At 50.2% G+C, this 14,900-nt stretch overlaps 1 protein-coding gene across 1 annotated transcript in view; it reads left to right on the top strand.

Annotated features, from left to right (window-relative positions):
• slc41a3 (solute carrier family 41 member 3) overlaps positions 1-14,900 on the top strand; it is an 88,436-nt gene that overhangs the window by 27,186 nt on the left and 46,350 nt on the right. Inside the window, exons 2-3 of the mRNA XM_086002130.1 lie at positions 1,602-1,877; positions 12,542-12,649. Of these exons, the coding sequence (XP_085858256.1) occupies positions 1,602-1,877; positions 12,542-12,649 (384 nt within the window). The remainder of the gene's footprint in view (positions 1-1,601; positions 1,878-12,541; positions 12,650-14,900) is intronic.

The raw sequence follows: 14,900 nt of genomic DNA, 5'->3' as shown, positions 1-14,900 counted from the left end.
GTATTCAAAACCAGACGAGATGGTAATAGGACAGTGGAGACAAAAGATGGCTGAGATTAGGTGTGAAGTGCACTGGCAGGATGAGAGACAGCTGCCATGTGGGAGAGAGAAAAAAAAAGGAAAGGGGGGGGGGAGGGAAAACCCAAAACAAAGGGGTGGAAAAAATATAAGTAAAAATGTAATAGGGGCTGATGTTATGATCTGAAATTGTTGAACTCGATATTGAGTCCGGAAGGCTGCAAAGTGCCTAATCGGAAGATGAGGTGCTGTTCCTCGAGTTTACGTTGAGCTTCCGTGGAACAATGCAAGAGGCCAAGGACGGTGAGGTCCGAGTGGGAATGGAGCGGTGAATTAAAATGACAGGCGACCGGAAGCTCAGGGTCTCCCTTACGGACTGAACGGAGGTGTTCCGCAAAGCGGTCACCCAATCTATGTATTTAATTGGTCTGCCATTTCTTTGTTCCCCATTATAAATTCCCCTGATTCTGACTGCAAGGGACCTACGCTTGACTTCACCAATCTTTTTCTCTTCACATATCTATAAAAGCTTTTACAGTCAGTTTTTATGTTCCCTGAAAGCTTACTCTCATATTCTATTTTCCCTTTCTTAATTAATCCCTTTGTCCTCCTTTGTTGAATCCTAAACTGCTCCCAATCCTCAGGTTTACTGCTTTTTCTGGCCAATTTAACGTCTCATCTGAAAGACGGCACCTCTGATAGTGCAGCGCTCCCTCAGTACTGCACCTCCGACAGTGCAGCGCTCCCTCAGTACGGCCCCTCCGACAGTGCGGCGCTCCCTCAGTACTGCACCTCCGACAGTGCAGCGCTCCCTCAGTACGGCCCCTCCGACAGTGCGGCGCTCCCTCAGTACTGCCCCTCCGACAGTGCGGCGCTCCCTCAGTACTGCCCCTCCGACAGTGCGGCGCTCCCTCAGTACTGCCCCTCCGACAGTGCGGCGCTCCCTCAGTACTGCCTCTCTGACAGTGCGACGCTCCCTCAGTACTGCCCCTCCGACAGTGTGGCGCTCCCTCAGTACTGCCCCTCCGACAGTGCGACGCTCCCTCAGTACTGCCCCTCCGACAGTGCGGCGCTCCCTCAGTACTGACCCTCTGACAGTGCAGCACTCCCTCAGTATTCCTTTCTCCCTCGTGTGTTTATCCAGCTTCCCCTTAAATGTATCTCTGCTATTCTCCTCAACCACTCCCTGCGGTAGCGAGTTCCACATTCTCACCACTCTCTGGGTAAAGAAGTTTCTTTAAAACTGGTTTCTGATTTGATTCTCCTGCATGTGGAGACCATCAGCAGAGTGTGTATGTGCATCAGGGACGAGCAGAGGCTATCTGTACATGACGGAGAATAAAGCGCTTCCTGTGTCTAATCCTAGAATCCTATAGCACAGGAGGAGGCCATTCGGCCCATCGTGCCTGTGCTGACTTTGGGCAGAGCTCTCCAATTAATCGTGTTTCCCCGTAGCCCTGTGAGTTCTTCCTTTGTGTTATACATCGTCCAGCAGCCCCTGCGTGTATTGTATATTCGGCAGTTTTGAATTTTGGATTTTAATGGCTTGATACCGGGCGTTTGTTTTATTAATCCCGTTAAAGGGCGAGATGGAAGAGGGGAAGACGCGGAGAAGGAAAAGGGAAAGAAGGTTGAAGAATGGGGAGCGGCCCCAGCAGAGCCTGCGAGCAAGGGGCGAGGACAGACAGGCGGAGGAGGAACTCGCGCTCCGGCCGGACGGGGCTGCTCGGGAACGACCCAAGGAGAAAGTGACGGTGGCGACGGAATCGTCCTCGGAAATCTGTGTCCAGGTCCTCCTGCCCTATTTGCTGGCTGGTTTAGGGATGGTGATGGCAGGACTAGTTCTCGACATTGTTCAGGTCAGTCATTGGCGAACCAATCGCACGGACATTATATTTTTTTAGCCCCCTCTCGGGTCTTTCTCACTCGCTCTCCCTCTCTCTCTCTCTCTCCCTCCCTCTCTCCCTCCCTCCCTCTCTCCCTCCCTCCCTCCCTCCCTCTCTCTCTCTCTCTCCCCCTCTCCCTCTCTCTCCCTCCCTCCCCCTCCCTCCCTCTCCCTCCCTCCCTCTCTCTCTCTCTCTCTCCTCTCCCTCTCTCTCTCCCTCTCCCTCTCTCTCCCCCTCCCTCCCCCTCCCTCCCTCTCCCTCCCTCCCTCTCCCCCTCTCTCTCCCTCCCTCTCTCCCTCCCTCTCTCCCTCTCTCTCCGTCTCTCACTCTCACTCTCACTCTCATTCTCTCTCGATCCGAACCCGGTTCTTGTCCTGTGACTCAGAGCTTCTCTGGGCAAAGGCTGTGATCAATTGACTTCGAACACACGGAGCCCAGTGAGAGAGCGGTGTTCAGGACGAGCAGGGTCAAAGGGCGGGGAGACAAATGGAGCCAGGCAGAAGAAGAGATGGGGAGGGGGGATAGCAGGCAGGTATGAGTGGCGGAGTAGAGAGGGGGAGGGAGGTGCAATGAGGAGGGAGGAGAGGAGCGGAGCGGGTGAGTGGGGGAAGGAGAAGATAGGAAGGGTGGAGAAGAGGGAAAAATGGAGAGAAGAGGGGGAGGAATGAAAGTTCCCAAACACTCCGCTCAAGGAGAGGGAGCTCCGTGTCCCAGTCCCTTTCAAATGTAAAGAAAGACTTGCATTTCTGTAGCGCCTTTCATGACCACCGGACATCCCAAAGCGCTTTACAGCCAATGAAGTACTTTTTGAAATGTAGTCACTGTTGTAATGTGGGCAATGCGGCAGCCATTTTGCACACAGCAAGGTCCCACAAAAATCAATGCGAGAAATAACCAGATAATCTGTTTTAGTGTTGGATTGAGGGATAAATATTGGCCAGGTCACCGGGGAGAACTCCCCTGCTCTTCTTTGAACAGTGGCCGTGGGATCTTTCACATCCACCTGAGAGGCAAAACCTCCGACACTGCAGCGCTCCCTCAGTACTGCCCCTCCGACAGTGCGGCATTCCCTCAGTACTGTCCCTCCGACACTGCAGCGCTCCCTCAGTACTGCCACTCCGACAGTGCGGCGCTCCCTCAGTACTGTCCCTCCGACACTGCAGCGCTCCCTCAGTACTGCCCCTCCGACAGTGCGGCACTCCCTCAGTACTGTCCCTCCGACAGTGCAGCGCTCCCTCAGTAATGCCCCTCCGACAGTGGAGCGCTCCCTCAGTACTGCCCCTCCGACAGTGCGGCGCTCCCTCAGTATTGCCCCTCCAACAGTGCGGCGCTCCCTCAGTACTGACCCCTCCGACAGTGCGGCGCTCCCTCAGTACTGCCCCTCCGACAGTGCGGCGCTCCCTCAGTACTGCCCCTCCGACAGTGCAGCGCTCCCTCAGTACTGCCCCTCCGACAGTGCAGCGCTCTCTCAGTACTGCCCCTCCGACAGTGCGGTGCTCCCTCAGTATTGCCCCTCCAACAGTGCGGCGCTCCCTCAGTACTGACCCCTCCGACAGTGCGGCGCTCCCTCAGTACTGCCCCTCCGACAGTGCGGCACTACCTCAGTACTGTCCCTCCGACAGTGCAGCGCTCCCTCAGTACTGCCCCTCCGACAGTGGAGCGCTCCCTCAGTACTGCCCCTCCGACAGTGCGGCACTCCCTCAGTACTGCCCCTCCGACAGTGCAACGCTCCCTCAGTACTGCCCCTCCGACAGTGCAGCGCTCCCTCAGTACTGCCCCTTCGACAGTGCGGCGCTCCCTCAGTACTGCCCCTCCGACAGTGCGGCGCTCCCTCAGTACTGCCCCTCCGACAGTGCGGCGCTCCCTCAGTGCAGCGCTCCCTCAGTACTGCCCCTCCGACAGTGCAGCGCTCCCTCAGTACTGCCCCTCCGACAGTGCAGCGCTCCCTCAGTACTGCCCCTCCGACAGTGCAGCGCTCCCTCAGTACTGCCCCTCTGACAGTGCAGCGCTCCCTCAGTACTGCTCTGGGAGTGTCGGTCTGGATTTTGTGCTCAAGTCTCTGGAGCGGGACTCGAACCCACAGCCCCCTGACTCCAGTGTACCAGCCCCTGTGTTGTCACAATGCCCAGCTGATGATGCTGCCTGGCAGGCTGAGGATAGAGATCATTGGCGGTGTGCTCAGGGCGATGACAGCCGATAAGCTGATCTGTTTTGGAGCCTCCAGCTTTGAGCGTAATGGAATTCTCTGAGTAATAAGGTGGCAGCTTTGTCAGAATAAGAGAAAAAAAAATAAAGCAGCTTGATAGCAGAGAGAGAGGAGCCAGTCAATGCTTTAGGAGCGACTGTGTGTCTGGCAGGTTATAATCCTGGCCTGTTAGAGGAAAGGATTCATTTTATTTTCAGATTCTGTGTGACTCATCGCTCCTGAGGAGAGATTTACCAGCAAGAGACAGGGATGACCTGAAGTCTGATGGAATGAGTAATTTCTCAGAAACTGATATCCGGTTTCTCCCGGAGATAAGCTCCTAGAATGGGTGCTGGACTGTGTCGCAATAAGAGGGCAAATTCTACCGGGGCCCCTTTCTAACCAAACTCCGATTTCGACAGACCGGGACCTCGCTCTCGCTTGTTTCTGGAGCTCTGTGTTCGACTCTCGTCGCTGAGAGAGAAACCCAGAAGTGTCGGACGTTGGCCGGACGTCCTTTGCACAGCGTTGTGGCCGCTCGCTCGCGACTTGCGGCTATGAGTTAGCGCGGAGCGGCACCTTAACGTGGGGGGAGCATGGTGGTGACACAACTGGAGCTGGAGTTCCGCTTCTCCAGGAACAAACTACATCGATTCACCTGCAAGCTCGCCAAGTTTCCCTTCGGCTTTCGGCGGGAGAATGCTTTGACCATCGCGTCCCAGGTGCTGCTTCCCTTCCTGTTGGCCGGGTTCGGAATGGTGGCGGCCGGATTGGTCATGGACCTCGTGCAAGTGTGTATTGTGCTTAAAGGGTTAAATTACGCAGACAGGTTGCACAGACTGGGCTTGTATTCCCTCGAGTTTAGAAGATCAAGGGGTGATCTGATCGAGGTGTTTAAGATGATTAAAGGATTCGATCGGGTCGAGAGAGAGAAACTATTTCCTCTGGTGGGGGGAGTCCAGAACAAGGGGGCAGAACCTTAAAATTAGAGCCAGGCCATTCAGGGGTGATGTCAGGAAGCACTTCTTCACACAAAGGGTGCTGGGAATCTGGAACTCTCTCCCCCAAAAATACTGTGGATTCTGGGGGACAAATTGAAAATTTCAAAACTGTGATTGATAGATTTTTGTTGGGTAAGGGTATTAAGGGTTACGAAGCATGGAGTTAAGATACAGATCAGCCATGATCTGATTGAATGGCGGAACAGGCCTGAAGGGCTGAATGGCCTCCTCCTGTTCCTATCTGCCGTGCAATAAAGGCAAAGCAGTCATCATGGGTGACTTTAATCTACATATAGATTGGGCTAACCAAATTAGTAACAATACTGTGGAGGAGGAATTCCTGGAGTGTTTATGGGATGGTTTCCTGGACCAATATGTCGAGGAACCAACTAGAGATCAGGCCATCTTAGACTGGGTATTATGTAATTAGAAAGGATTAATTAGCAATCTTGTTGTGCGAGGCCCCTTGGGGCGAAGCGATCATAATATGATAGAATTCTTCATTATGATGGAGAGTGAAGTAGTTGACTCAGAGACTGGGGTCCTGAATTTAATTAAAGGAAACTACGATGGTCTGAGGTGCGAGTTGGGTAGGATGGATTGGGGAATGTCACTTAAAGGGTTGACGGTGGATAGGCAATGGCAAACATTTAAAGATCGCATGGATGAACTACAGAATTTGTTCATCCCTGCTTGGCATAAAAATAAAACAAAGAAGGTGACTCAACCGTGGCTAACAAGGGAAATTAGGGATAGCATAAGATCCAAGGAGAGGACATATAAATTGGCCAGAAAAAGCAGCAAACCTGAGGATTGGGAGCAGTTTAGGATTCAACAAAGGAGGACTAAGGGATTAATTAAGAGGGGGAAAATAGAGTATGAGAGTAAGCTGGCAGGGAACATAAAAACTGACTGTAAAAGGTTCTATAGATATGTGAAGAGAAAAAGATTGGTGAAGTCAAGCGTAGGCCCCGTGCAGTCAGAATCAGGGGAATTTATAATGGGGAACAAAGAAATGGCAGGCCAATTAAATACATACTTTGGTTCTGTCTTCACAAAGGAGGACACAAATAACCTCCTAGAGATGTCGGGGAACATAGGGTCTGATGAAAGGGTGGAACTGAATGAAATCAGTATTTGTAGGGAAATGGTGTTAGGAAAATTGATGGGACTGAAGGCCGATAAATCCCCAGGGCCTGATAATCTACATCCTAGGGTACTTATGGAAGTGGCCCTAGAAATAGTAGATGCATTGCTGGTCATCTTCCAGAACTCGATAGACTTTGGAACAGTTCCCATGGATTGGAGGGTAGCTAATATAACCCCACTATTCAAAAAAGGTGGTAGAGAGATAACGGAATTACAGACCAGTAAGCCTGATATCGGTAGTGGGGAAAATGCTAGAGTCCATTATAAAAGATGTAATAGCAGAGCACTTGGAAAACAGTGACAGGATCGGACAAAGTCAACATGGATTTACAAAAGGTAAATCGTGCTTGACTAATCTACTGGAATTTTTTGAGGATGTAACTGGTAGAATAGATAAGGGAGAACCAGTGGATGTGGTGTATTTGGACTTTCAGAAGGCTTTCGATAAGGTCCCACATAAGAGATTAGCATGTAAAGTTAAAGCACATGGGATTGGGGGTAAGGTACTGACTTGGATAGAGAACTGGTTGGCAGACAGGAAGCAAAGAGTTCGAATAAACGGGTCTTTTTCTGAGTGGCAGGCAGTGACTGGTGGGGTACTGCAGGGATCGGTGCTAGGACCCCAGCTATTCACAATATATATTACTGATCTGGACGAGGGAACTAGATGCAATGGGCCAGTAATTCCGGTCCCAATGCGTGAGTACGGACGGGGTACTCACGCGTGTGGCCGGAGGAATTGCCGGATTCCAGCATGCACAGCGCATGCGCGGGAAACCGGCATTTCCTCTCCATCGAACTAAGGGGTTAAGAGGTCCAACGCGTGCGCGCAGGACTCTGCGCGCACGCGTTGAACTTCTTTCGTTTTGACAGGTTTGCGCGTGTGCAAGGGCCTGGACTTTTTGGAAATGAAAAAAGGAGGCGTAAGTAGTGGATTCTTGAAGGTAAGTGGTCTATTATTTTAAATTATTACATTTTTTCCACAGCTTCATTGTTTTAAAGGACTGTACAGTAAGGTAAGTTTATTTTTAGACCCGAATTCGTAAAAAAAAAAAAAATTTCAAAAATGTTATTAATTGTTTTAAATAATTTTTTAAAGTTATTTATAGTTTATTTAATTATTGGGATGCTTTTTAAAATTTTAATTAAAGTTAAACTAGTCTTTTGGGCGCCCGTACTTTTCATGAGTTTGACAGTCTTTACTATCAAACTCATGAATGAGTTTCCCCTCCCCTGATTGGCTGCACAGTGCTCACCTGATCCCAGCCGGCACATCGCACTAACTACGCCGCTGGATCAGGTAAGCACATCGCACCGACATCTGAACCGGGCCAGTGACAGGAAATGCAAGCAGGCCCAGCTTCAGATGTCGGCGCGCCGGGTGAGTGCTCATCGGGGGCTTGCACGCGCGGCAAGCACCCGATCCTAATTTCTGGCTCAATATCTCCAAGTTTGCAGATGACTCAAAGCTGGGTGGGCGTGTGTGCTGTGAGGAGGATGCAGAGAAACTCCAGTATGATTTGGACAGGCTGGGTGATTGGGCAGATGCAGTATAATGTGGATAAATGCGAGGTTATCCACTTTGGTGGCAAAAACAGGAAGACAGATTATTATCTGAACGACAATAGATTGGGAGAAGGGGAAGTGCAATGAGACCTGGGTGTCCTTGTGCACCAGTCGCTGAAGGTAAGCAGCAGGTGCAGCAGGCGGTTAAGAAGGCAAATGGTATGTTGACCTTCATAGTGAGAGGATTCGAGTACAGGAGCAAGGATGTCTTGCTGCAGTTGTACAGGGCCTTGGTGAGGCCGCACCTTGAGTATTGTGTGCAGTTTTGGTCGCCTTACCTGAGGAAGGATGTTCTTGCCATGGAGGGAGTGCAGCGAAGATTCACCAGACTGATACCTGGGATGGCAGGAATGACGTATGAGGAGAGATTGGGTCGATTGGGCTTATACTCGCTGGAGTTTAGAAGAATGAGAGGGGATCTCATTGAAACTTATAAAATTCTAACAGGACTAGACAGACTAGATGCAGGAAGGATGTTCCCGATGGCCGGGGAGTCCAGAACCAGGGGTCATAGTCTAAAGATAAGGTGTAAGCCATTTAGGACTGAGATACACAGAAGATGGGCCGAAATGGCCTCTATCTGCACTGTGGGGTTTCTGTGATTCTGTGAAGCTAGGAGCAGGAGTAGGCCATTCGGCCCCTCGAGCCTGCTCCGCCATTCAATGAGATCATGGCTGATCATCCAAATTCAGTACCCGGTCCCTGCCTTCTCCCCATATCCCTTGATCCCTTTAGCCTTAAGAAATATATCTAACTCCTTCTTGAATATATTTAATGAATTGGCCTCAACTGCTTTCTGTGGTAGAGAATTCCACAGGTTCACCACTCTCTGGGTGAAGAAATTCCTCCTCATCTCTGTCCTAAATGGCTTACCCCTTATCCTTAGACTGTGCCCCTGGTTCTGGACTCCCCGACCATCGGGAACATCCTTCCTGCATCCAGTCTGTCCAGTCCTGTTAGAATTTTATAAGTTTCAATGAGATCCCCTCTCATTCTTCTAAACTCTAGCGAGTATAATCCTTGATTTTACTTGCCAATATTTTTTCATTCCCTCTCTTTGCTTTCCGAATTTCCTTTTTAATTTCACCCCTGCACTTTCTATACTCCTCTCGGCTTTCTGCAGTATTGAGCTCTCGGTATCTGACATAAGCTTCCCTTTTTTGCCTAATCCTACCCTGTGCGCCCCTTGACATCCAGGGGGCTCTAGATTTGTTAGTCCCACCCTTTTTCTTCAAGGGAACATACTTGCTCTGAACCCTCACTACCTCCTCCTTGAATACCTCCCACTGCTCTGACACTGATTTACCTTCAAGTTTCTGTCTCCAGTCCACTTTGGCTAAATCACCTCTCAGCTTAGTAAAATTGGCCTTTCCCCAATTGAGAACTTTTAGTCCTGGTCTATCTTTGTCCTTTTTCATAACTACTCTAAATCGAACTGAATTATGATCACTAACACCAAAATGCTCTCCCACTGATACCCTTTCCACCTGCCCAGCTTCATTCCCTAAAACCAGGTCCAGAACCGCGCCCTCTCTTGTTGGGCTCGCTACGTACTGGCTAAATAAGTTCTCCTGAATGCATTTTAAGAATTCTGCTCCCTCTATACCTTTTCACACTACTTTTATCCCAGTTAATATTAGGGAAGTTGAAATCCCCGACTATTACTGCCCGATTTTTGCACGTCTCAGAAATTTGCCTACATATTTGCTCTTCTATCCCCCTCTGACTGTTTGGGGGTCTGTAGTCCACTCCCAGCAGTGTGATTGCCCCTTTCTTGTTTTTCAGTTCAACCCATACGGCCTCATTTGATGATCCTTCTAAGATACCCTCCCTCCTCACCGCTGTAATTGTTTCTTTAACCAACACCGCTAGCCCCCCTCCTTTTTTATCCCCCTCTCTATCTCGTCTGAAAACCCTGTAACCAGGAATGTTGAGCTGCCATTCCTGCCCTTCTTTCAGCCATGTCTCAGTAATAGCTATAATATCACACTCCCACGTGTCTATCTGTGCCCTCAGCTCATCTGCTTTATTCCCTCGAGACTCCTTGTCACCTATTTAGCACGGCCAAACTCCCCTGTTGTCTATTTTCTAGCCTTTGTTTCCTCTGCTTTCTAAACTCGCTCACTAATTTTCTGCCTTCCATTTCCAGCTTTGCTTCCCTCCCTTCTGAATCCACTCTCAGGTTCCAATCCCCCTACCAAGCTAGTTTAAAACCTCCCCAACAGCACTAGCAAACCCCCCCGCGAGGATATTGGTCCCGGTCCTGTTGAGGTGCAACCCGTCCGGCCTGTACAGGTCCCACCTCCCCCAGAACCAGTCCCAATGTCTCAGGAATCTAAAGCCCTCCCTCCTGCACCATCTCTCCAGCCACACATTCATCTGCTCTCTCCTCCTATTTCTGTACTCACTAGCATGTGGTACCGGGAGTAATCTGGAGATTACTACCTTTTGAGGTCCTGCTTTTTAATCTCTTTCCTAGCTCCCTAAACTCTTACTGCAGGACCTCATCCCTCTTTCTGCCTATGTCGTTGGTACCATTATGGACCATGACCTCTGGCTGTTCACCCTCCCCCCTCAGAGTGTCCTGCAGCCGCTCAGTGACATCCTTGACCCTGGCACCAGGGAGGCAACATACCATCCTGGAGTCACGTCTGCGGCCACAGAAACGCCTGTCTGCTCCCCTAACTATCGAATCCCCTACCACTATTGCTCTTCCACTCTTTTTCCTCCCCCCCCCCCCCCCGTGCAGCTGAGCCACCCGTGGTGCCGTGGACTTGACTCTGGCTGCACTCCCCAGAGGAACCATCGCCCTCACCAGTACTCAGGACTAAAAACTGGTTAGCGAATGAGATGCACTCAGCAGATTTCTGCCCTACCTGCCTGGCCCTCCTCTTCTGTCTAGTGGTCACCCATTCCCTCTCTGCCTGCGCACTCTTAAGCTGCGGGGTGACCACCTCCTGAAACGTGCTATCCACGTAGCTCTCAGCCTCACGGATGCACCGCAGTGACGCCAGCTGCTGCTCAAACTCCGAAACCCGGAGCTCGAGCTCCTCCAGCTGATGACACTTCCCGCACACGTGGTCGCCCAGGACACGGGATGCGTCCAGGACTTCCCACATGGCACAGGATGTGCAATTCACGGGACTGAGCTGCCCTGCCATGCCTTTACTTAATAGACTATTAACTAGAAACACTTACCAGCTACTCACCAATCAGCTCCTTCCCTGGTTGTGACGTCACTCTAGCTGTTTTGCAGTAGTTGCTTTTGTTGTGGTTTTCGCTGGTCGTTCTCTACCTCCTCACTGGTGCCTCCTTTATCCTGCTCCGCTCCTGCTCATGGCTGGTCGGCACCTCAGCTCCATTTACCCGCCTTTGCTCCATATCCCTTGATACCCAACAGAAACCTCTCGATCTCAGTCTCGAAACCTCCAATGGATCCCCAGCATTAATAGCCACTACAGGAAACTCTTTGGTATCCGGCACCGACGGGACCGGTGTGTTGCCGGTTGATCAAAAATTCCGGATTACAGAGAGGATTATCTACTGAGACTATTTTTAAGAAAGAAAAATTTAAAAATCAAGAAATGTGCAGTATACAGTAATTGGGTACTCACCTACAGAATGTTGTGTTAAATGGATGGTGGAAGATGCTTGATTAAGTACAGTACTGCCAGTTGAGGGTAATGCAATGCAATGACTACCAGCAGCGTGGGAGACACACAGTACCCCTGTAAAATGGCGGATTGGAAGAGACTACCGGCGGCGCGGGAGAGTCAGACTCCTGTTATTGAGGTGTTCCGACTCCCGACAGCGCCAAGAAGCCGAGTAGTGGCAGTTTGGAGAACTACGCCCACTGACTAACTCGGCCACCGCGGGAGACTCGGACTCGGCAACATTGCCGGTTATTGAGGTGTTGTTTTCTGAGTGAGAATTTTGCCGGTTAATAGAGAATTCTGGATATTTAGGTGCCGTTTAAATGAGAGTTTCCTGTATTTTGAAGAAGAACAGGGGGTGAGTTCTCCCCGGTGTCCTGGTCAATATTAATCCCTCAACCAACGTCACTAAAACAGATTATCTGGTCATTATCTCATTGCTGTTTGTGGGAGCTTGCTGTGCGCAAATTGACTGCCGCGTTTCCTACATTTCAACAGTGAGTACACTTCAAAAAATATTTAATTGGCGAGCGCTTTGGGACGCCCTGAGGTCATGAAAGGCGCTATAGAAATGTAAGTCTTTCTTATTTCATTAAAATGGTGAACAGAATTCCTTAGAAATATGGTGAGGTGTTCATTACCAATCTCATGCAGTATGATTTCAGAGGAACCTAGAAATTGCTAGATGAAAAAGACCAGGGTCCATCAAACCTTCTCCCATCCCGGTAATCCCATGATCCAACAATAATGGAATTGTTGACCAATCACAGCGATCAATCTCGATCAATGAGTCTCCAACAGACCCAGACACGAGGTGAGGAAAACCCCCGGTGGGGGAGAGCTTTGGGGAACCAGAGGTCCAGAGTCACCTGTTCCTCCCAAGTGAGCTGCACGGGTCGTGTGGAGCATAAACACCGCACATGGACCTGTTGGGCTGAAGGGCCTGATTCTGTGCTGGAAATACTGTGTAATCCTACACGTACCACAGGTCATGTCTCAAATTACACATAACATTTCGAGGCCTTTGTGCTTTTCGCGTGGTTCATTACTGAAACTCTCTTGTCCTTTCCTCCGTCTCCCCAGCACTGGGCGGTGTTCAAGACCATTACCGAGGTGTTCATCCTGGTTCCTGCGCTGGTCGGCCTCAAAGGCAACCTGGAGATGACCCTAGCATCCAGACTGTCGACAGCCGTGAGTAACGCCCGTTTGATTCGGGAGTGAGATCTACGATTTGAGTTTGGTGCGCCTTTGTGATAATAAAAAAAGTCAATGTCAGCGTCACTCGCGCACCAAGGGCTGGATTTTGTCAATGGGGGCGTGATGGAGGCAGGTCTCCCACTTTTTGGGTTGTAGTCCCGCCTCCATTGATTTGTGGCCAACCCACGCGATTTTCCCTTGATTGACATTGTTAAGCCCGCCCAGTGAGCTCAGCAGGCCAATTAAGGGACACCCGGTTACAGGTGATGTCAGGGATTGACATTTCACCTGTCAAGAGCTTTTGACAGATGAAATATCAGTGTTTGACAGCTCTGTGAAGCTGTCAAACACTGACAATCTGACTTCTAACTTGAGTCCTTCTCCACAGACTCAGTTAGAAATCTCTCCAGAACAGAAAGCTGAATGCTGCAACTTTTGACAGCTCGCGGCCATTCTGCTTTCTGTGCCGGTGAGATGAGGGACTCCCGAGACCTGAAGGAAGGAAGCCTGCATTAGTAAGTAAAGGTAAGTAAAACTTCTTTAAACACTTTACACACACCAAACACACTTACCTCTGCACTCATGCACCCATCATTCACCTGAACACCGGACATCTCGACCCCTCCAAGCCCTTCAGCCCGACGGTCCGACTCGCTAACTTGGCGTGGTTTGGAGCCGTCGGGAATCGCACACTTCAGGGCTAAAAATAGGGATTAGGCTAAAAACTGCCTGTTAACTACCTGTTAACAGGCAGTTAATTGGCACTAATCCCCTTCCCGCCTCGGGGAGGCGGCTCCCAGCGCGGGTTGGGTACCCGCCTCCTGGGAAACGGGCATGGAGGCGGGATGGGTTCGTGCCCCCCGATTCTGCAATTTTCACCCCCCACACGCCTCCACGGGGCTTGGAAATTCGAGCCCCAAGTGTCTACATTGGCAGGCCTTGCCAATCGGCCCCTGGTTGGGCGTCGCCAACTGTGGATTGGACGTCATCCAGGAGGTTTCATCACATGACCGCCAACCGCCCACCCCCATTGGTCGGCCAACATGTCAATCCTCTTGACGCTCCGCCTTCCCAACCCAATCCCACGGCCACTTGGAAAGCCAGCAGACACGTCATTGCCCGAATGGATGATTCATGACGGTCAGTCCAGCCTTTGTTCCCACCTCCCAACAAACAAAAGTGCGCAAAGAAAATTAAAACAACACAAAATATAAGAGCATAAGAAATAGGAGCAGGAATAGGCCAGTCTTAAATGGCCAACCCCTTCTCCTGAGACTATGCCCCCTGGTTCTAGACTCTCCAGCCAGGGGGAAACAGCCTCTCAGCATCTACCCTGTCAATCCCCCTCAGAATCTTATGTTTCAGTGAGATCACCTCACATTCTTCTAAATTTGGGAGGTTCCTGTCTGTAGGGCCCAATACCTCACTCGTTGAATTCCCCCCTGCTCCGCAAGGCTCCCACTTATTATGTTAACCGGTCTCTTTCTTTCACATCTGTTCCAGCTTTACATTTCCCAGCGTTTGTGATTTTTCTCCACACTTGGTCCATGCAAACTAACCTCATAGGATGATATGGCACAGGAGGAGGCCATTCGGCCCCTCGAGCCTGTTCCGCCATTCAATGAGATCATGACTGATCTGCGACCTAACTCCACATACCCGCCTTTGGCCCATATACCTTAATACCTTTGGTTAACAAAAATCTATCAATCTCCGATTTAAAATTAACAATTGACCCAATTGAGTTCCAAACTTCTACCACCCTTTGTGTGTAGAAGTGTTTCCTAATTTCACTCCTGAAAGGTCTGGCTCTAATTTTTAGACTCTGCCCCCTAGTCCTAGAATCCCCAACCAGCGGAAATAGTTTCTCTCTATCGACCCTGTCTGTTCCCCTTAATATCCTGAAAACTTCGATCACATCACCCCTTAACCTTCTAAATTCCAGGGAATACAACCCTAATCTCTCCTCGTAATTTAACCCTTAGAGTCCAGGTATCATTCTGGTAAATGTACCTTCACTCCCTCCAAGGCCAATATATTAAATCTTCTCAACCTTCTCTGCTCCAAGGAGAACAACCCCAGCTTCTCCAGTCTACCCACAGAACTGAAGTCCCTCATCCCTGGAATCATTCTGGTAAATCTCCTCTGCACCCTCTCTAAGGCCTTCACATCCTTCATAAAGTGCGGTGCCCAGAATTGGACAAAATACTCCAGTTGGGGCCGAACCAGTGTTTTATAAAGGTTC

This window comes from Somniosus microcephalus, chromosome 11, assembly GCF_052327205.1.
Source record: "Somniosus microcephalus isolate GS21.2 chromosome 11, FLI_Smic_1.0, whole genome shotgun sequence".
NCBI classification, from domain to species: Eukaryota; Metazoa; Chordata; class Chondrichthyes; order Squaliformes; family Somniosidae; genus Somniosus; species Somniosus microcephalus.
The sequence above is the reverse complement of the archived record's forward strand: the minus strand, read 5'-3'. Positions and strand labels throughout refer to the sequence as shown.